General features: G+C 38.2%; 1 protein-coding gene across 1 annotated transcript in view; it reads right to left on the bottom strand.

Annotated features, from left to right (window-relative positions):
* Window positions 1-225: 225 nt before the first annotated feature.
* The window catches only part of SLC26A4 (solute carrier family 26 (anion exchanger), member 4), a gene marked incomplete at its 5' end in the record, with an annotated part of 23403 nt that continues 179 nt past the window's right edge, over window positions 226-23449 (bottom strand). Inside the window, 19 exons of the mRNA XM_010079560.1 lie at window positions 226-249; window positions 1906-1989; window positions 3148-3293; window positions 3622-3676; window positions 5147-5377; window positions 7433-7528; window positions 7632-7724; window positions 8051-8120; window positions 9504-9610; window positions 11058-11153; window positions 11356-11433; window positions 12152-12265; window positions 14668-14815; window positions 15763-15845; window positions 15958-16110; window positions 18709-18873; window positions 19358-19548; window positions 21100-21210; window positions 23417-23442. Of these exons, the coding sequence (XP_010077862.1) occupies window positions 226-249; window positions 1906-1989; window positions 3148-3293; window positions 3622-3676; window positions 5147-5377; window positions 7433-7528; window positions 7632-7724; window positions 8051-8120; window positions 9504-9610; window positions 11058-11153; window positions 11356-11433; window positions 12152-12265; window positions 14668-14815; window positions 15763-15845; window positions 15958-16110; window positions 18709-18873; window positions 19358-19548; window positions 21100-21210; window positions 23417-23442 (2071 nt within the window). The remainder of the gene's footprint in view (window positions 250-1905; window positions 1990-3147; window positions 3294-3621; window positions 3677-5146; window positions 5378-7432; window positions 7529-7631; window positions 7725-8050; window positions 8121-9503; window positions 9611-11057; window positions 11154-11355; window positions 11434-12151; window positions 12266-14667; window positions 14816-15762; window positions 15846-15957; window positions 16111-18708; window positions 18874-19357; window positions 19549-21099; window positions 21211-23416; window positions 23443-23449) is intronic.

Below are 23449 nucleotides of genomic sequence, written 5' to 3'. Positions count from 1 at the left end.
TTTTATCAATATATCATATTGGAAAGTGCTTGCTGAATCAATGTCCAGAATATTTCTGGGATAACTTTAGCTAAAATTTGGAGATTTCTAGATATCTATATCATTCAAACAATCAGGGTTTTCTTCAAGTGCAAAGATTGGTTTCATTGCAGAAAATGCTTATATAGTACCGGTGCATAAATATTGCTGTGAGTTCACAGGTAAGACAGTACCAGCAGTCCATCCTCATGAAGCAAGTCTGCGCATAGCCTAGTGAAATGGTTTTCAAAAGGTGGAGAGAAACAGGCCATGGTTAGTTCTGAGTACACACCACTTGGAAAAATAAAATGTTTGTGTATGTGTTAACGAAAATCTACCAAGTTCAACCTGGCCTCATTGAAAGTACAGAGAAAGTAACTGTTCTGAGGCAGCTGCATCAGAGAATTCACTCAGGAAGCTGCAGGTCTGGAGGTACTAGCTCTCACCTTCAAAATGTGGCTCTAATGGAGGACAGAAACCTCTCAGAATGCTCTTTGACCTTGGATTGGTAGTTTTGTGTCTGGCTTCTTTTCTTACTTAATGACAATAATATAAATATCTAAGCAATCCTGTGAATAGAAATCAGAATTCAAGTATTTTTGGCCTCCCATTCCCAAGTGCTTCTGTTACAGAATCACGGTGTCTTTCTAGCTTTTCTAATCCTTCATTCCTTTCTGCACTGTGACTTAGTGAGTGGAAAGTGCTTCTCCCCGTATTAGTGATAAAGAATAATATTTGGGTCTCTTCCAATATTCATACCAACCAAAAAAGGAGGGGGTGAATCAGGAGTATCAAGTATCACAATCTGCTTACCAAGCCCTGATAAAGTTTGGGAGACTTTTGCTTAGGGTCTTGGTTTCTCCTCTCAGCAACCTGTCTTCCAAGCTGACCTTACCTTTTCCTGTGGGACTTCATGTTACGGTAGAAACTACCATGCAGGGTGATGCTGAGAACCTCCACCCAGCCACAGCCTCCTCTTACCTACTTCCCTCCAGAGACCTCTAGATCCCACATGCCCAGCAGCTGTGATGCGGTATTTTGCTAGAGCACGACAGAGAAAATGGTCACAGCACGCCTCCAGCCCCTTTCCATGCCTGCTGCTGGAGCAGAGGGGCCAACCACAGGACACTACCCCATTTTAGACAGGGAATTCAGAATGGAGTTCTGACTAGTACCACAGTAGGATAATAGGAGGGACACATAATCATCGTGCCTTTACCTACATGGAGTGTTGTAATGCTTCCAAGGTATTGATGCATCACTAGTGTGATCCATCTCTGGCTATAAAAGGGCATTTAGCCCCATCTCCTATTTTCTGAGTAAGTGGCCTGTGTGCTGCACTGCTATTTTACCAGTAAGTGCTACTTTCTTTTCTGGCAGTATTCTGTAAATACAAAATGCCATGGTATTGCTTTAATGTGCTTCTGTTGTTGCATGTTAGTTATATTCAGTACACTGCTTTGCTGCAGCTTCTTGTACAGTGTTCTGATTGTGCAAGAACGTGTTTGCTGTGTTAAGAGTAGGAATGTAGGGGGGAGGTTGACCATAATTTTGGACTCAGGTGCCTCAGACCTTACCAAGTCTTCTTTTAGGCACCTAACTCATGTTTAGATCTATTTGTAAGCCAGTGTAAGGCAGCAGTGGTCCTGAAGTGACAGAGATCAAGGGATGCTTGTGCACATATTATTTACTACATCTCAGGAAAAAACTTGACTGCCTCCACTAAGCACTGATATTCAGGTACCCAGGGAGGGTATTTATTGATGGAGAAGGAAACCATTGAGGGCTCAGTTCTTCCACCATACTCTGACAGAATGACTCAATGGAAAGGAATAAAGTCAGCAGTATTCTGTTAGTAGTAGACACATTCAGTGCTAAAGTGCGTACCTCTTCCTGAACGTCAAGTTCATCATCAGGCCGGCTTGTTTCTGTGAATTCTATGGGTTCTTTAGACTCCTGCATGAGTGAAATCTTGGCAGAAAGAAATTAAGAAACATGATGAATTACATGTTGTCTGTATCATTGAAATTGATTTATTATTCTGAAGTACCTTAAGATAACTTCCACAACTTACAAGAGTCTGTTGTTTACTGTTCCTTGACAAAGCTGTTGATTTAGTTCAGCTAAGATGAACTTAAATGTTAAAAAGCTTTTGGTTCTGCCTCTCCTCATGTGACTAGTTATGGCTTTGTAAAAATAATAGTAGTATCTATCTCTAAACTGCTGTATAGCTTTGTCAAAAGGTTGACCTCTACTATAAGACAGGAGTATGCAAAAATTATTAAAAAATAAGTGTCCCATCCTGGTTATGTATCAGTAATATTAATTACTATTTATTAATAATACTATAATAGTGATTGCTAGGGAAGGAATTGTGGTGAAAAGACAGGAGAACATTATAAGGCCATTTTCCTAATGTGGGCCCACATCTTTAAATGCTACGAAGTGTTCTGGTTATCTCAAAAAAACACAGAATACAACCAGGAAATGCACAGAGAAGGGCAGCAGGAGTGAACACTAGCATGGAACAGCTTCTGTACACCCTCACACCAAGTAGAATGGGACTCTTCAGCTTTGATCAGAGGTATATGAAATTATTAATTCTGTTGCCAAAGGGAGCAGGGAATTCATTTGAGCTAACAATCAGAAGTTCAACAGACTTAAACAGGAAATACTTGTCATAGAAAACATTTAAAATTACAGAATTCATCTCCACAGGATAGTGTCAAGCTAAAATATGTAAAGGGGTTCCAAAAGGAGTATGACAGAGACCTCAAAGAAAACCCCATCTGTGATGATGAAATATAATGGTCCAAATGCAAACTCCAGCTGACAAGTTCTTTAGCTGCCAGTTGTCAGAAATTAGAAAATGTGTCTTGGGATGAAGCGTTCTCCATATGTCCTGTTTCTCGTGTTCCTTTCACTAACAAGATCCCAGGGTCAACAGACCCTTCCTTTGCTCTAGCAAAATTAGTGTACTACAGAAGCTGTCCAATTTACTAGATCTCACTTTTTTTTTTGTACTGCAGCTCTATATCTACTTTTTGAACATGCCATGCTGTAATGGAAATTGCAAGAGTGAACACTAGATGACAGAAGGAAAGGAAACATACTACTGGATATCCTTACCTTCTCAAATATGGGATCTTGGTTGTCACTGTATGTCATTTGATTCCTTATGTAGAGCACAGCATCATGGACAGTCAAGAAGAATATGTCTTTTCTGACAATATCGTCAAAGAAAGCACTCCGTTCCAGTTGAGATATAAGGTTGTCTGAATAAGAGAGTCATAACAGGTTAATACAATTTGAAGTAATGTAAGAAATAAATGCAACCATGTGCTTTGACAACTATCAGGAATCAAATGTACAGCCAAATCAATCAATCAATCATAGCTTTGTCTTGACTTTTACTTTCCATGTTTCCTTTAAACCCCGTCATTCTTTCTATCCCACTGTAGTCCACCATGTTTATCAGTGTGATAATTCACTTTTTTGGTAGAACAAATGCTTCCACAGACACATCTAGAGATCCCTCCTCGTCCCTTCTCATCTTCATTTTATTATTTGCATGAGTAGTAGTAGAAATATTTGTATGTTTACCTTGATATGAAGCAAAGTATACTCTCACATCAATTCTCTCAAACTCTCTAATTATCTAAAAAAAAAAAGAAGTTTGCAACAAGGACATAAATTAAAATCTGTAAGGAGAAAATACATATACATGTATATATGTCTATATATATAATGTATAGGCACACACACACTCTTCATTTGTTTCTGAGTGTCTTCATTCCAAATTGTGTTTTCTTTTTGCATCATAAATAAGGGACAGCTATACTTTGCTACACTTAAAGATCCAGTATTTAAGTACCTGGTTGCTGAAGTGGCCTGGCATTGACTATGTAAGTGGAAATACCAATTTGACACATATGTACATTGCTGCCTATTAAGGTTCTCATTCTGTTCTCATAATATGAATACTTGTGTCTCTTCAAGTGAGAACCACATGAGCCTGAGCAAGCTTTATTTCCCCCCATGTATGTGTGATATGATACAATCTTTTATTGACACATACAAAGTTTTTTACACATTTTTCCTTCATGCAGGGCACCAGACAGACCTGTTCTTGGATGAAAAAGCTGTGTATGGAAAGAGTCATGTCTGTGGACCCCATATCTCTTTTGTTGCAGAAGGCAGAACTAAGTTAAAACTAGGCAGAAGGTTGAAGCAAGGCACTCAGCATTCTTGTATTTCAGTTAGTTAAAAGGTGGGAGACTGGATTCTACCCCTGGCTCCCTGGTGGCTGGCAAGCTTCTTAGAAAGGTATTTTCAGAGGTGATTGATAATTCCATCCCCTTCTGTTCATTGATAAATTAGAGTCTTGGTAATCATCTAAGATCTGGTTTATAGATAGGCTAATCAGTCCCAACTGCAAAATGAAGTCAGTGAGAGCAGCCATCTGAACATTGTATCATAAAAGGCTGAAGACTGAACAATCTGGTCCTACACGCTTGTAACTGGGTACCAAAAAGTAATGGAAATAGTTGGCCTTCATCTCTTCCCCTTGTTTCCCTCTCCCTAAACTAGCAATATTAGCTCCTTATTATGTAATGTGATGTTTGAAGATGAATTAATCAATGTTGATGAAACGCTCTTATATTAGCCACAGAAAACCCTATAAAGAAATGAATCATATTTCCTTCCTTCATAATTTAAATAATATGGAATTAATAAATAAATCTTGTGGCTAAAGACTGAAAAGTGATGGTAAGATTAAATTTTTACTACCTCTGTGTTGAGTGAGCATCATCCTGTGCCCAGATTAACGCAGGAGGCATGTGGAAAGAAAATATATAACTAAAATATTGCATAACATATGCATACAAGGGGACCATATTTTGCAGTTCCAGTTTTAAAGCAATTGGCTATGCAACCTTAATGTTGTTCTTTTAATGCTTTTTTTTTCTGCCTAAAATATGCACACCAATATTCTACCTCTTGCTGTATAAGTTTTGAAGGCATTTTTCAGCCACAGACTTCTGAAAATTCAGAAATTAACAACTCTTGATTTACATACTACTGACTAGTTTCATTTTCATTGAACAGGAAAAAAAAACACACTTACCGTTTTTATTGATCTCACAGCTACAATATCCAAGAAGGTTACTGCTCCAAAATCAAGAATGAGACTATGGATGGGCACCTTGGGGATGTTTACTTTGACTGGGAGTTCTGAATTCCAGTCCACCTGGATCTCTACTTCTTTGGTGGGAACTTGAAGTTCTTCTTTGTCTTCAGGTTCCTCATCAGTCTCAAAAGCTTCATTATTAATACCAGGCTCACTGATGATGCCATTCTAATGTGCAGGTAACATGTGGAATACATAATTTAATCATGGAGAAAGTTTTTGGAGTTACAGGAAATACTTCCCTGTGATACCTTCTGTTTGAGGAATGAACAAGACAGATACTTGTGACCAGTACCCCCTGCTCCTGACCCTTGGTAATGTAGTTAGCATAACTAACACCATTTTATAAGGCAAGCAGCCATTCTCTGTGACCAAGCGAGTCATGTATTCATTCCCCTTCCTCTTGTTCTCAGGCCCTGAAGGTCCTATGAAGCAAGTAGACAAACCAAACAGATTTCTTCTTCCCCTCACTACCGGCCTCAAGATGCCTGGGTGCCAGGCTGATTACTCCCTTCCTTGCCAGCCTTGAAGGTCCCAGGCACCTGGCCAGCCATGTGTTGTTGATGACCCCGTCACCAAACAGGGAAGCGTAATAGCACACAGAGCACTGTCCATAAAAGCAAGCAGTTACAAGTCCTTAGTGGGGAATTTGGACTGGAACTGCTGCTGGACAGTGAGACCTGGTGACACCCCAGTGGCCAGGGATGCCTTCACCATCATCAGCTTCCTCTGAGGACTGGGTGAGTGACTTGTTTTCTTTTATATGATTTATATGATTTTTGAGTCTAGATTATTATTGTTATATTGACACATCAAACCATGTATTAAGATCTGATCTGATCTGCAGAGGGTCCAGGTGATTAGAAACCATATGTTAAGGTCTAGGTGATTAGAAACTATAAGTTAAGTTGTATTATAAATTCTGTATTGTGCTACTTATAAATTGTACTACATTGATTCTGTTTGTACAAATCCTGTGCCATTCTAAGTGTAAATTCTGTGCTATACTAATTGTAAAATCCTGTTAAGAAAAATAAAGCTTTAGTTGTAACTACAATTTAGTGCCATCATCATTCTGCCGAGGATCCCTAAAAGAATCTGTCTGTCCCCTTAGTGTTGGGTGACAATACTGCATCCAAGAATTTAAAGAAAAACCAAGATAGAGCACATAATTACCTCCTCTTCTGTGCAGTGTATTTTATTTCCTCTTTTTCTCTTTGTTAAAAAATCATCTTCCTGCAAAAAGGCCACTATCCAGAAAAATAAATACCTCACAGCTACTCCCTTCCTCAATAGCTTTATTTCTAGGAGATATTTAAGACCAGTATTTTCAACTTTGAATTAGATTTATATGATAACGTGGTAAAATGACTAGGTCAAAATCTGGAATGTCACATAACTGAGCATTTAACTGCATCATAAATTGTAGTATCATATAATCATTTACGTTGGAAAAGACCTTTAAGATCATAAAATCCAACTGTAACCTAACATTGCCAAGTCCACCACTAAACCATGTCCCTAAGGGCCACATCTATATGTCTTCTAAATACTTGCAGGGATGGTCACTCAAACCACTTCCATGGGCAGCCTGTTCCAATGCTTGACAACCCTTTTGGTGGAGAAATTTTTCCTAATATCCAATCTAAACCTCCCGTGGTGCAATGTATACAGGAAATACTGCATCCTGCACTGAGAGCAACAACAGCAAACCCATTTCTAACTTCCAGCTCTGGAGATTTAATAGGTTGCCTGTACCCATCCAATTAAATGTAAGCATTTAATTATTGAAATGTACATTCCATACTCAGAGGAACATATACTGCTTTCTTTAAAGAGGCAAGGGAAGGCTATGCCTACCAGCCAACTGATACACCTCACCCGTGCATAGGAAGATGGATGATAGGAGCATGTACAAATGAAAGAGCTGGCACTTTTACTACACAGAGACAATCTGAGGTAGAGGTAAGATCAAGGAATCCCTTGCTTCAACTCCTGTTGACACTATGACTGTCACAGCTGCCTGAATCTGTGGGGTCTTTGGCAATAGGTGTACTGCTCTGCTCATCCACTGCAGGTCCCAGACTTCCTAACATAGTAATAAGTCACACTTTTCCATCTTTATTTTAAAGATGACTACAGAGGAACTCATAATTAAGGCTAAAGTAGTAAGATCTAACAGTAATCCTTTGAGAAGAAATAGAAAGAAAAAAATTATTTTACCTTAGTAGCCTTTAATTTCCCCTTCTTGATTAGCTTTTGTATCTTCCTCAGTGCTTTGAGTCTCTTATTATATACCTTGACTGCATCAAATCCCACCTACAGAAAAAGGCAACAAAACGATTCAATTTTACCCAGATATAAATCTGAGGAAATCTCGAAGACAGTTAAGAAGCATCCAAAACCATAATGTATCACTTACTGTGGATTTGAGGCTGCTTTTCAGTCCATCAATGTTAGCATAAAAAATTGGACTTGAAAACTTGAGAATCTTCACACCTTCTGGTTCTATAACCTGTTACCAAAGAATATAAGGTCAAGCAGCAACAACCATATTTTGGCTTATAAGAAGTGATTTAACTCTTTCAACAGTTCAGCTACATATCTAATTCACAAAAAAAAAATGGCATATCTTTGCTGATAACTGAAGTGATTCAGTTTTTAGAAGCTTACAGCCCCAGCATGCAATATGGACCAATCATCTGGATCAAGATGAAGAATTTAATACGTGTTATCTTGGAGCACTCCACTTCCAAATTTAAGTTGTCTTCAATGTGCAAGGTACAAATTTGTCTTACACTGGCCTGTAGACTGAAGGGGAACAACTCAGCAATGGCTTACATTTTTGTAGTCCTTGACCTTCTTGTAAATGTCAGTGCCAGGAATGTTTCCAAAGCCACCCCATGAAGGACTAACAGAAACAAAAAGAAAAGACAGTGAAGGTAAGCATCATACTTAGGCATTTAAAGAATTGAAAGGATTGCTGCATACAAACTGTCATACACTCTTGTAGTCTACTGTCTTCTGCCAAACTAACAGCCTCATTGGAGAAGTGTTGTATCTCTGTTTTGTGTCACTGTGCAAGGGTCTTTTTCTGATTTGTAGTGAATGGTCTTTTCTATAGACAACGCACTTTGGTCTCAGCCTGCTTGCTGAACCATTTTTATGTAGAGCTGAATGAATAACTTGTTCCATTTGTTTCCCAAACCAGAAAAATGTTTTAAAAATAGATTAGTTGGGCTTGAGTTTTGGTTTGAAAAACAATTTTTTTACTCTGAAAATAAATTGATCACTTTTTAAATTTCAAATCAATTGAAAAAAATACATTTACATTATTTTCAGATTACTTAAAACTTTTTATCCAACCCTTTTTAATTTTTATTTCAGTCAATAACAAAACCAAAATATTTTGCAGTCCACAGATATATTTTTAATGGTTGAAACAAATTGTTTTGAAGTTTGTAAAGCCTCACGGCCCTTTTATATTTTGATTTCACAAATCTGAGTTGAATTTGGGAATGTTTTTTGAGGATCTTCAAATTCAATTTTTTATAATCTACTATTCTGTAACAACTTTTGCAAGGCTTTATTTTTATGCATTTGCTGACAGGGCCACTATCCTTTGGTATTGCTAGTAACCATACTCTCTGGACTCCAGGTTGAAGGAAAGGACTTACGTTATACTTTCAGAGAAACGATCAATGAAAAGTAACAAGATGGCCAAAGAAGATTCTGCAAAGCCACCTTTTCTCACCATTCCACTACCATATGTTCTTTGAGCAACAACAAATCAGCCACAAGCCCAAAATTTTGTCTTATTCTCAATGCTTTCTCTTCCTCTTTTTTCACAGGGATACACTCAATCTTGTATAAGCAGTAAGTGAAAAGGTTATTGGCATGTGCAACATACCGTAGTAGTATTACGTGCTAAGAGTTACTATAATGATCAAATAATTAGAGAAGCCTTTCATACATCTTTTTATATTTGATCTGGAATGATCCTGTCCCTTTCCAGAACTTGGCTATGTGGGTGCATAAATAACATATGGTTAAGTACCACCAGAGCATCCAACATGATATAGAATAAATACTGATAAAATAATGCAGCTTCTCTTTTATCAGTGTAAATAAATGATAGAACACAGTGTTTTGTTCTAAAGAATAGACTTTTTCAATTTCAGTTTTTTGTAAACACAAGCAGATTTTCTGCCACAGATCATCTTGCTTTTCAGGGTATTGTCTTCCTTTTTCATAGTATAACACTAACAATTATTTCTGATCCTGTGTTACTTACAACTGAACTCTCAGCACAACTGTCAGCAATCCAAACAAAAGGCCAGCAAGTAATCCCAAATCAAGTCCCAGAATGATGGATGCTATACATGTAAAAACCCAGATCATCTAGAGAGGAAATAACAGATGTAAAGTCTCTTAATTATAACATATAACTCCTTCTCTCACTAAAGAATCACTAGACTAGACAATATGAGTAGCAGAAAAATTTAACTATGGCGATGAGCATAGCACAGTGGCAATTAGTAGACTTCATACAAAAGTCTTCATCTTCCTCCAGGATGTTTCTATCCATCACTATCTAATTAGGCATAGTTAGCTTTTTAAGAAATAAGGTTTTTTTAACATAACAACATGTTTCAAGGATCCAGTTACTTTGGTGAAATTAAAGAGGATGCAGTTAACCACTTCATTTTCTTCTTTCTGATGGTGGCAGTCTTTGTTAATCTTTCTGTAGAAATTGGAAAGAATTTATTTTCCAAGATGTAAAATACTGTAAGATGCCCCACCTGCAGACATATAGAGAGTGAAGGGGGCTCCCTAGTGATATCTAACAGTCAGAACTGTTCCAAAGAGAGGTATTTCATATTAACAGGTTGGTGGCACTCTCTGAAGTCTTCACTGAATATTCAGGCAGAACAGTTGAAGTGGGCTCCTTAGTTCCTTTCTGCGTCACTGCCCACGCAGAACACCCAGTGGACGCAATCATAAAAAAAAGCTGAGTGCCCGCACTTCTCACTGAAGTCAGTGGGATCTTTTACCTATAAAGAGGACTAGAAAATGATTGACTAAAAAATTTTAGATCTGCCTAAGGTAGGTACTGCCCAATGACACACTGTAAAATCTATGCATAGTAAGGACTGCATGGAGAAAATACTTTCCATGCAAACTTTTCCTGCCCTAACAGCCACACTGAAGGTCTGTTCCACAGAAAACAGTGGGAGATGTAAGCATGTACCCTGAGATACAGTTACGGTGGTTCATAAGAAAAGCATGTTCATATGTCACTTATGCCAAATGAATCCACATTCTAGCTTGGATTAGTCTTGCTACAGCATGAAAACATATTTTCCAAGAACGACCGGAGGTTATCCAGGCAAATGGGATGCTAATGTGGTAACAACATAAATATATGTACATTAATTAAGAAAAGGTCAGCTTTTCTGACCCATTTAACTGTGCAAAAGATAAAAGCAGAATGATAGAGGTGGCAACAGGCCACCTTTATTCTGATTTTCAAGCCATCTCAACACAAGATTGCTGTAAACTGTGGGAATTACTATGAAGGAGTCATCACTGCACGGGAATGCCCTGATTGGCACCCTTACTGTGGGGTATAGGGAATCAAGACAAGCAGAATGCTACGTAAAACTCTAAAAAGCGGAATTATTAACTGACCTCATGACACTTGCATTTTGAGGATGCACATAAAAGTTTTCTGACTCTACAAAATTCTGTTTATGTGGTAGTTAAGAGGATCTTGCATGGCATTAAAAGACAAAAAGAAAACCAGCCAAAAACATTCAGGAGAAAAGAAAAAAATTAGGTTACTTACAGCATCCACTTTATTCTGTCTCCACAGACGGGGAACATCAAACACTTGCATGAACATCCCTTTCAAGTTAGCTATGACTACAGCTGCCAACACAGACTGTGAAGAAAAATGATGAAAAAGTGTTATTCAGAAACAAAGATGCATATTAAGATAGTGCTCAACATTATATACTATAAATCAGAGCCTCCTCTGGTATCAGTCACCATAGTGTAAACAGGGCTATTCATCCTGCCCATGAAATTTGAGCATTTGTATTTGACTGGTGTGGTGGCTGTGCTGCAGAGGACAAGTACGGTACCTTTTGTAAGGGCTCTAGCAATTTCCCCAGGGCAACAATGGCAATCAAAACAATCCCAGCTGAGATTATACCAGCAACCTGGGAAGAACAGAGTGGTTATAGGAAATGAATTTATTAAGACTCTATCTTATGTTTCTAGGATTACAAAGGAAAATGTACAAGTAGTTGCACATTACCTTTCTTTAGGAACAAGGAGACCTGCCAAAATGCCATTGTGTTTAGGTGTACAGGGGCAATCATTATACACTTCAGCTAACACAGAGGGAATTCAATTAAGCAGGTAGTGTAAACAACTGCATGCAAGGTAGTAGCTCATGGAGGGGTTACGTTGCATAGACAGGTGAAAGGAGCAGAGTCTGGGTCAGCCAGAAAAAGGGCTGCTGGATAACCTGTAGTTCTCCACTGCTAAAAAGTGCAAACCTGTAGTGCCATAAAACAGAGTAGCATACTCAACATGAGAAAGATGGCATGGAGGTAGATGATGAAGGGCATATGGCAGGGCTGCTCAGGCCAGCACATGGGAGCTTAGATACCTCAAGAGGATTTCCTCCCTCATCCTGAATTCCTACCATGACAAACTTGGTCACATAACTGAGAAGCTCTGGGAAATTAGGCTTGAAGGATTTCTGACCCTTAATGTAACTCATGCTATGTAAAACTTGGTTGCCCTCTTCTGGCAACACAATCATGTGCCAAGAACACAATCATTTTAGGACTATTTTCATCCCATTGTGAAAGCTGTGCCCTATATAAGATATTTTACCTGTGCACAACACTAGTAAGAAGGAGTCATTACCTGAGTCTTTCCACCAGTACTTTCTTGGACTGCAGTCCGTGAAAGAGCAGTAGTTGCAACAAAACAAGAAAAGGCACCTGAAAAAATGTTGCTGACCCCAAAGGCAATAAACTCCTGAAAGATAATTGGATGATGCTGTAAATACAGATGCCTGAAGACAAATTTGCAATGGAGAACGACAATAGCTTCTACAGTAGTTTATAAAGTAGGTAGCACAATATGTATTGAGAAGAGTATGGATTACTAATGGCTGTTAAATGTTTACACAAATTCCTTGTGTAACTGCCTTGTTTGGAAATTGGTATACTCTCCCTAACATGGATGTACTCATCTTAGTATAAAGACATTTAAAGCTTATTTACATTAATGTTATCAAACCTAACATTTCTAACAATTACACTGGTATAATTGCATCAACAAATGGGACTAGTATAAATTTAACTCACACGTATCACCAGCTAAACAAATAATTTTAATCAGTATAACAGTCTGAGTTTAGAGAAGCCTTTAATTAATGTAGAACATTGCACTATTAGTAGAACTAATCAGGAACTTTGCAATAAAATACAGTTTCACTGAAAACTGTAGTTTATTGAGCCAGAAGTTTTTCACTCTGAACATCCCAATGATCTCACGCTGAGTCCCAGGCAGCATTCTCATAGATCTGCCCCAGGGTCACAGATGCTGGCGCCTACTGATGCTGGTTGTTCTGCTCAAGTGACAAGGACCCTGGGAGCTTTATGTCCTGGGACCTGGGCCATTTCTCTGCTGGGAAATGAGGCATTTAGGAGCTGCCTGCAACTCCATATAATTGACAGAAACATTGTTTTCATCAAGCTGACACATTCACAAGAGCTTTTCACTCACTACATATTTTTAAAAATATAATTTGAGCTTTGATTTTTACTCTCTCCTTTCTTTTCTCCAAAATGAAATTTCCTTTCAGCTCTTCATTAAGCTCCAACTACAAGAGCAGGATTTTAAACTCATGTTCTTTAACAGAACAGACCTAGATGATTCGTGCCTATTCCTGTGTAACAGCTGTACTGTGCAAGAAGATGTTGGAAGTGTTCCTAGTGTTCTTAGGTCTTAATAATCTATGTATATATGAAGACAAACCTAACACTATCAGATAATAGTATTGACCTGTCCTTCAAACTTATTTTACTATGCGCTTTTATTATGTTATTTGAACTTCTCCAGTTCAAGTAAACTATGTGCCCATCATTTATGGCTGCATTTAACTTTTGCTATGTGTAAAATTCATAGCATAGTATTGAAAGGAAGGCACTTTGCTTTTATAGACAGTAATTCTACTACTACAACATTTGATTAGACTCTTTGAAGCACATCAGTGCTGGCAGAACAGCATATTCAACAAAAGCATAAACAGCACTTCCAGGAGTGTGTATTATTCATTCAGATTTATTAAGCTGGAAGTCAGTGTATTTTAGGTAACTTCAAATCAACGTGTTACCAGATATGAACTTTGTATATGGTAAAGTGACCAGCGTGTTCAGAAGTATAATTTTATTACATACTGCAAAACAGGGTTTCTAAAATCAAACTTTATGTAATCCATTAGTACTAAAATAAAGGACTTGTTAAACAAAGTACTCAGCTTATCTATTTATTGTAGTAAGGGTATTTTCTCATATGTTCAAAGGATAAAAACAAAATTAGCATAGATGCAGGACAAGGAAGCTTCCTGACATTTTTCTCCCACGCCCATGGGCAAGCCACATAACCCCTGGTGAAGACACTGAACAACTGCAAGAATCCTCTAAGAGCTTGTCAATGCATAGCTCATGTAACATTCCAGCTACGTGCTTTTAGAAACCAATGGTTAGCTATTTGGTGCTGACAGTTATTCAGGTACGTTCATGTCCTGGCAGGCATTTACTTTTGTGAAGGTGTAGAACTTGGCTATACAGTTACAAGTATATTTATATTGATGTAACTGGTGTCATGCTGAGAAGTTCCACAATTTATTCTGTAGGAATAAAATCATGCCTTAACTGAAATGTTCAGCCGAAACAAACCCTGCATGTAGACTAAGCCTAAATAAAGTTGTCCAGAGCAGCTTCTTAGCTTGACATTGTCTCCCCCCTGCCCAGCAACACATCTCAAAATATGTCTTACAAGTAGAAATGGAAAGTAGGTTGCTAGAGCTGACCATGTCAACTCGACATTACCAGAAAATTCCCCTATACAATGCTTAGCTTTAATTACCTTTTCAGAGCTACTGCAGTCACTAAAGCAATGCAGAAGGAATTAATTCATACGAAAAGCCCATATTGAAGATAGAGCACATCTGGCTTGTCTCTGTGTGATAAATTTGTCAGGTAATATATGGCCATTTCAGCTGTTTCTTTTCAATAGTTGAAAGAATTTCTCCTGTCAGACTTCAACTTTAGTCTGAAAAATGTATGTGAATGATGTTTCTTTCATTTGGCTACATAAGTCAACATGAAACAGAACTCACTATGTTTATAAATTATTTTGTTTATACATACCTGGTTTCCATCAATAGCATAGTCATACTTGGTTGCATATACTTTCCCCACGGATACGGCAATAGCATAAGCAACAATAGCAATGGAGAAGGAGGCTGCTATCATCTGGGAAAACAGGCTGACATCTGGAGGTTCGGGAGGCAAAAATCTAGCATTTAGAAAATATATTAGTGTTATCAATTTTGATCAAATTCTGTTCTTACTAGAATTGTGCAGGAGTTTCAGGTGGAGGCATACAGGTTGCTTATAATAAGAAGTGTAATGTTTCGAGTTAATAAAAAGGTGGAAACAGCCCATTGACATACAGAACACGCTTATCTAGCTCACCATAGCCCAAATCCTGATGCTATTAGTCAGCAACAAAGCTCCCATTGTTCTCAGCATGACTGAGATTTGGCCTTATGATAGCAAAGTGAAAAAGTACATTTTTTGAAGCACTTAATAAAGGATGTATTGAATAGTATGATGAATTACATAAATATGCTAATGACACTTCATACTATTGTTAACATACTTCTTCAGAAGATTTCAAAAACATTTTATCCCCTACTGTGTTTCCACAAATTTTAATTAATCAAGGCCTGAATACCAAATGGAATGTGAAGGTTACTACTGTGAAGTGCTCTGAATCTTTCAAGTGAAAGTCTCTACCAGTGTAATCCTCAACATCCCTGCTCCTAACACTATGGAAGTGACAGGCTTGATTGGGATAACAGTGGTGGCATGAATATGAACCACAATGGGATAACTCACATCTACAGAAATTAAATCTATCCAGAATTTATTTATTAAATTATTTTTTTAACATTTTCCATAGTCATATACTCACTTCATAGGCATGAAGCAATTAATTCTCAGATGAACTTCATGAATCAGGTGGACGTTCCTCAGCCCATCTTAGAGATGAAGGAAAGCTAGGCAACATATTTAGGGGGCATAATTGACCGAGCCAGAATTAAAACTCAGGAAATGTCCAGCTCTGAGTTCTAAACTCAGGTTACAGCTCTCAATATCTCTTTTATATCTTTTCTCTTACCACTGTCATTTTTAGCCTATTAAAATAATACCTATTTCCCAGAAAACAAAGGCACTCACCCTCTTGGAATGCTCTTAACAATGCCTGCATTGTATTTTTTTTCAAAGTCGGCAGCATAGGAAATGCCAGTGGCTACTATTGTCTGTAATAAAATAAAACAACAGTTTTAATACTTTAAAAGGGTTCTTGTCTTCCTGTAGCTAGCCCCATCTATTTTATCTGTTATCAGGTTTTTGTTATGCTCCTTTGCTTACCACAATAACTTCTATTGGTATGGGTATAGGTATCTTGTGTTTGAAACGATCATTTATTTCTTTAACTACCATGCAGACAAAAATGGTGATGAGTCCAGCAATAAGATCTGCAATGTTGGTGGTACCAATTCTTTCAAATGTTTCAATAAGAGTCTGAAAAATAAAAATTATAACATAAAACATGCCCATGTCCACTTGAAGGATGTGAAATACTCATGAGAAGATCCAGATGCATGGGGTTTTGGAGGAGGCCAAGTTACTACTTTGTTCAGGCCTGGAGGAGCCTGAGGATAACATACTGTCAATATGCTACAGGATCAGTGAATGGATTTAATAGTGAATTTAACTGAAAATGCATAACTGCAAGAATTGCCCACACAGGGGGCTTCTGCTTCCCAATTTTCAGGAAATTAATACTAAGTAAGAAGAGCTAAACCCCTGCCTGTGTTTTATGTCTACCTGTTCTTGGAACAAGGAAGGGAAGATCTATAGCTTCTTCACCTCATCCAAATAGCAAGGGGGATCCTCATTTTCTATTCAAAAGACAGCTATCAGACCCATGGGCAAAACTCTGGTTCACTATGTGCCTGCTACATCCAGTCTGTGGATTATATGTTTCCTATTTCTCCTGTTGACATGCAGAGAATGAGCATGAACACATGGGTCCTGCCAGGCTGTGGAGAATCCTACACTTGAGAAAAGCAGTCACTAAACATCACCTTATGGTACATTAACCCTCCCAGCAGAGTTCAGTCCCAGGCTGCAGGACCCTCACAACTGGGCTGCAATAGGCATCTCCCTTCTCTACCCTTGCTATGTCCTTGCTTGGTCTTATTGTTTATTGCAAACAAGTGCACAGAGAAAACATGAAGGGATGATTACGGAAAAGCTACACATACTCCTCCGTCCTCCTCCTAAGCATCAGGGTAATTCTCAATTGCTACATCCCCCAGAAAATTTAATTATTCCATGCATAGTGAAGCAGCTTTAACAGAACAATCTGTCAGACAAGGGGTTAGAAACAGACTTCTTGCATCCTAGTTATCTCCCCAAATACTGAGCTGTCAGTTTAAAGGCAAGGGGAGGGTTGTAGCAGCAGTACCACTAATACCATTCTGAAAGAGGTTTTGAAATAAAACATCTAAGTACTTTATCAGCTATGTTTTCTAAGCTAAAGAAGCTGCCTTCCTGAAACACTGAATCAGATGCCTTTCTTTGGGTGACTGAAGCTATTTCTTCCCTGTTGTACTGCTTGCCATGGATCCCATTCTTACTGACCATCTCTCGCATTGCTTCGCTTCACAGGGGAACAGTAACTTCCTAACTTTGGGTTGTGGATTCTGCTAATGTTGGATGCTTAGTGTTGCAGTTCGTTAAACACCACTTCTGAAGCAAGTCCAAAACTCGCTGAAGCTGACACAGCAAGTCACTGGTTGAGCAGACCAGAAATCACAATTTCTTTGCTCTACATACATCTGTAAACACATTGACTTGGCTCACCTGTAAGAACATAGAAGCTTTGAGCTTTAACCTAAAAAGTCAGCATTCCACTCAGGCTTGCAGGAGCTGGAAGAACCATGTAATTCCTTTTCAAAAATACTTTCTATTAAAAGTACCGGCCTTCAATAAACATAAAAAAATAGAGATAGAGAAACCTGCTGGATGAACAAGTCTGTCACCTTGCCAGGTCTGTGCTAAGGTCTATTAGATAGTACTTTGTCTCATCTAATTTTCCTTTTTCTGAGGGAAAAAGTTTACACTGAAAAGAACCATAACATAATACTTTTTTTTTTTTTAAATAGTCCACCAGATTTTTTTCCTGAATTTTACCTTGCTGTTTGTTGTTACATTCATTCTATTATTGCTGGTCTAGATGTCTAAGGTATTTTTGCTAGTCTGGTTGTCTGATCTGGGCATGTAAAATCTGTAAATATATTTTCTTGTCTAGAACAGCTTCTTCTAGAAATGTGTTATTCTAATGCGAAGTGCTACAGAAGATCTAAAATACTATGAACCCAAATAGTTTCATGCTAAAGTTAGTGAAAAAACTCTCAATAATTTTCCTGGGGAAAGAGACTATTCCATAACATGAGGCCTCTAGGAAATCAGTATTTCTGTAATCTAGCCAAGACATTTCTCCATTTGATAATTTTCTCTAAGAACAACAAATGGAGTTGTTACAGCAACATTTAGCCTCACCTTAGCTAACCAGTAGGTACCTGGCCGCAGGGTGGGAATCCACATCCTTCTTTTGGTATTCACAAGTATGGCTACAGTGTGGAACGGAGAACAATGCCCTTTACCAGAATGACCTGCTGGTTTAAGAGTGAAGAGACTTGGGACCAGTCAGCTTTGGGAGATGACCTGACTGTTAAGAAATGATGAAACATCCTTCACAATAAGCCAGAAAGCAAGGGCTAGGACAGAAAGTAGTCTCCAGAAGTGACAACCTGGAGAAGAACTGTTTTGCTGGATAGTTACATTTAATCTTCATGTGAAAAACTGCTCTGCCTGAAAAAGACTTCAAGATGGCGATTAGACTTTCTCTCTGGGGAACCCTGAAAGCAGCTTTTTAGAGACCCACAGCTATAAATAAACAGCTGCAGATCATCATGAGAGTGAGATCTAAATGAATGCCCTATACTTACCACCATATATATGAACCATTCCTGTATGAAATGGAATCAGAAGATAAACAATTGTATAAGAATTCTGGCATAAAACCAAAATAGATTAGAAGGGCATACTTACATATATTATGGAAAGGACACCATTATAGTTTTTAGTTGAAACATTTAGGACTATTTTCAATTGTGACACAAACACTTGAAAAGCAGCTGCAGTTGTGAATCCCCCAACTAGTGGATCTGCAAGGTACCTCACAATGAAACCAATCTGAAGGACTCCAAATACTACCTGGAAAAATCATGAAGAATAACAGCTTGCTAAACAACAAAAAAGTACACTTTTATTTGGTGATTTCTTATGCTTTGTTCTTTTGTCTTTGTTGATACAGAGTCTTAGGACCACCTTCCCCCATTGCAGCCTAGTGTAGCTTAATATCTTGCCATCCAAGGAAATAAAGGAGACCTGAAGAAATGCATGGAAGGATGCTCCAGGTTATGCACCATTAGCACCTAGTTTCATGCAGCTCTCTTGGTCTGCAGTCACAGGGCTATTCTTCTGTTGTCTGTGCTCCCATTCATGCTGCCACAGACTCTACCCAGGATAAGAAGAATAATCCCCCAAAAGCTCTTCAGAGTCTGAGATGACTTTCCTTCATTTTTTTGTTTTACTACAGGAAAATGTCTTACTGCCCTAGTAGGTATTTCCGTGACATATGTTTTCCCATTAAAACTAAAGCCATATCAACCTTGTGTCTTCAAGCCAACTATTTTACCTGTAAAATTCCAACCAGAAATGTGAGGGTACTAGCAATCAGCACTCTTTGTGCATCTCTGGATTCAGTGTCTATCAGTGTCCCAGTACCATTAGTCCCTGTAACATTACTGCCATCTATGAGAAAATCATCATCAGGGGCCATGCTCAATACAACAGATCCCACCATCAAACTGACTACAGGGAATGGACCTGTAATGACAAACAGAACATACTAAAGATTAATGTACATCAAAAAGAGACATTTATCAGACTAGACAAGCAAACTCTAAAACAGAAAATCCATTTAATATTTTAACCAGGCTACATTAGTAGCATTAGGGGACCAGGAACCACAGGCACTGCAAGCATGACACAAAGATACAATTCCTTCCTTAAATAACCTATGTTTTACGTACAGGTGCAGCTTCATGCTTTGCTTAAGCCAATATAGGGCTATACCAAGGCCAAAACGGGCAACATGTTCCAGCATTTCCCTTGTATCAGCACCACAACCACATGAAACAGATCACTGATCCAACTGAAAGCAACATTTTTTTTTCTGTTACTGTTAATTTTCAGCTGATCCAGATTACCACATAGCTGCGTGGTCAAGGATTACAACACCACGGTGGTGACAGAAACATGCACCGAGGGGTAGGACCACATCTTTTGGCAGTAGTGTGGTATTACATTGGCTAAAGATGACTGAAACTATACTTTGGGCAAGATATATAGAGAGTAAGTGATCATTGTGTCAGCAACACACAATCTAAAAGTAATCACATTTGTTGCAGTTATTTACGCAGAAAAGGAAAATGTCACTAAATGTGTTAAAGAAGGATAAGTTAATTTTACAGTTACCTTAGAGGACACTTCATGAATAAAAGTATTGGAGAAGGCATAGAAAAGTGTTTGATAATGTAGAAAATAGGAATGTCAACATAAGCAGAGGTGACAACTCAGACCTGGATAGCAAATGTGATAGCAAATGTAGGGCAGGAAGAGGCTAACAAAGTGGAGAGAACATACAGAAGTATTTGATGCAGCAGAGCAGAAAGATGATGGAAAAGTGTAATACCATGCCAAAGCTTTGGAAGGGGAAAACAATCTATTCTTAGTAGATATGAACAAGTGAAGACTGTATTTTGCTAGAATGAAGGAAAAGAAACTTCAGTGATCAAGATGTAACATGAATTTTCAATGTGAGAACTGACAGGAAATAAACCTCATATTTCAAAGAAAGTATTCAGAAAGAATCAACAAGGTTTACCCATAGCCTTGAAGTGAGGACCTAGAGTGAGGCTGGAGTGGACACACAGGTTCTGGGTCTCCACAACAGGCAAGAAGATGGTATTGTCCACAGTGATCAAAAAAGGATGCAGCTAGGAAGGCTTGCAGAGACGACTAAGAGCTCTGTTTTAGCCATCTTGAACTTTAGCTGATAGACAAAATGTCTGTTCATACTACCTACTGAGGCCTTGATCTTGTATGTAATTTCTTACACAGAATGTAGCCAAAGACAAGATTTAAACTTCAGTATAAATGCAAGCAAAAAGCATGCATGGGCACAACTGAAGCTACCTATTTTGCACAACTGCCTGTACAGAGAAGAAATAAGCCTTAAGTTCCCCAAACCCACCAATATCTATATTCATACAATACTTGGTTCAGAAAGTAATCCTGTATGAAATATGAATGTTCACAGTAAAGATTAACATTTTGTAATAGATCATTCACTGTAACTTGAACACATGCAGTTACCAACTGAGATGTGCCTTGATGTTCCCAGGAAAAAGTATGTCAGGATGGGAAAAAAGGCAGAATAGAGACCATATCCAACAGGAACTGCAACCAGCAAAGCATATGCCAAACCTGAAATGACAGATCATCTAAATGTCAGATTTAAAATCTCTCAACAAACTACTGTCATCTAGAATAGACTTTTGGAAAGATTTACTCCTTTTGTCCAGGTACAATTCAGAATGTGTTTTGTCTGTAAATCAGTTGCAGGCACGTATGTGAGTATCAGTGACTGTGAATGACTGTATATCCCACACTGATAGCTGGAGGATTAAGTACTGAGAGATGTTCCTATATTTGTATAGGTAGCACCAAACACAGGCTCAGATGTGAAATTTTAGTGGTGGAACACTGTTCCAAGAGTGAATGGTCTGCCTCTTGAGAGAAAAGAGGGATATGTGAGCTGTTCTAGCTATAGACAGAAATTTCAAACACAGACTCTGAATTATTGCACTACAAATATGTTTCAGTATGTTCAGCCCTTCTGAAAATCAGGCCACTTTTTTTTTCAGTATCAGCTTATCAACTTAAAAACCAAAAGTAAATCACACTAATTTGATAGTGTTGATCCTTAGAATCACCTTCCTTTGTATACTAGTGCAAGCCATCAAATCCAACATACAACCAAAAAAAAAAAAAAAGACAAAAAGTTTTTAAAAGTTGCCTTCAGTATCATACCCCGGTTAGCTTCGATTCCAGGGTATAGTATTCTCCTTCAAAGACACGCCAAAAAACTATTCGAGCTCAAAACAATTGAAGTCCTGGCCATACTGCTGTGACTGGTGGGAGGACTGCAAGCAACACACACAGTTGCTGGGAGTTAGGGACTGCAGGGACTTCAAGATCCCAGAAGCCTCTTTTTTTGGTAAATATTTTGGACAATTTTCCCCATATGACATGATTTCAAATTTCAGAATTTTTTTTTTTAATTACAGCTAGATTTGGATTTCCACTAATTTGGTTTTATTTAATTTTTTTTAACACATATGTGGGAGTCCAAAGAGTATATTTCAGAAATCAGTTTTACAAGTGGAATCGAATTGTGAGAAAGTCAGGCCCCACTGTAAAAAAATAAATGAGAGGGTTACAGTAAGATCATAATAGCTGTTATAAGCCCATCTAGTCCAGATAATTTGAAAAAGGCAGGGAGTCCTGTAACTATGGTACTACCTTCGGCAGGGATTCTCCCGCTCTGACACAGGCTCTCTGCGGGTCTGTGGACAAATCACTTTGTTATTCCTCAGGTCACCCTCTGCCTGGGGCAGAAGTTTGTAATGTGTTTTTTTCTGCTAGTCTGTGCCTCCTCCATAGCACGCTCCAAGGGAACAGACAGTAGGCAGTACTTGCAGCTAATTAGGAACACATAAACTGCTTTTTTTGTTCACAATGTGAATCTTTGCCCCTTTGTGCAAACACTTTATTTCCATTGAGGGGAAGTGTAGGGTTGACATAGCTACCTTAGCCTCCCTCGGTCCTGAAAAATTGTGAAAATAGTGTAAGAACACTCTTGAGATGAAAGAAATTAATGTGCTGGATTGAGTCAGGGTTAGAGCTAGTCTTGTCTTTGAAAGCAGACCTTATCAGCTGCCTCAGGCAGAATGGTTCTGCCCTTTAAAGACTTAAAGTCCTTAAAGTCTTCTAGCTTATTTTCATTAGTTTCTGCTTATTTCTGTCACTTTTCTATTTGTTCATCTACTGAATGCTTTCCTAATAAATGGAATAAGGAAATAAGGAAAACTTAATATTGCAAGCCATGTGCTGTAAGTATCCATCAAGTTTATAAATTTTTTTAACATGACTATGCCCCCACCTCCTCAGAGGTTGTTTTCTGCAGATACCTGAACAATCTTATTGGCCAAATTTTAAAAGAGAGTAGATCTCAAGTTTACATTATATTGGGGCAATAACTAGATTTTTGTAGGCAGCTGCAGGAGTGCTATAGCCTCAGATAATCAAGAAAGAGAAATAAGACCACATGACCTATCTGATCAATTGCAATGTAATTACAATTTTAAATATAAAAATAAATACTCTGAGTAAAAGGCTTGGAAAAAAGTTAAATACATCTCGATCACACATCAAAGGAAATTTAAATCTTCTAGCCAAGCAGAGAAAAAAAAAAGGAATAAATTAAAGCCATCAATTATTTATTGAAAAATAATACCTAATATCTAGTATTAAATAACAAGCCTCAGATTTGTAATTCCATCTGCATAACCCCCCTGTGTTCAGCTGGCTGCCCCGTGGAACCCTCCTCGGGGACCCGGCCCGGCCTTACCCTGCAGGGTGGCGACGAGGCCGGTGCTGACCC

The sequence above is a fragment of the Pterocles gutturalis genome, unplaced genomic scaffold (assembly GCF_000699245.1).
Source record: "Pterocles gutturalis isolate BGI_N339 unplaced genomic scaffold, ASM69924v1 scaffold11709, whole genome shotgun sequence".
In the NCBI taxonomy this organism is placed as follows: Eukaryota; Metazoa; Chordata; class Aves; order Pterocliformes; family Pteroclidae; genus Pterocles; species Pterocles gutturalis.
The sequence above is the reverse complement of the archived record's forward strand: the minus strand, read 5'-3'. Positions and strand labels throughout refer to the sequence as shown.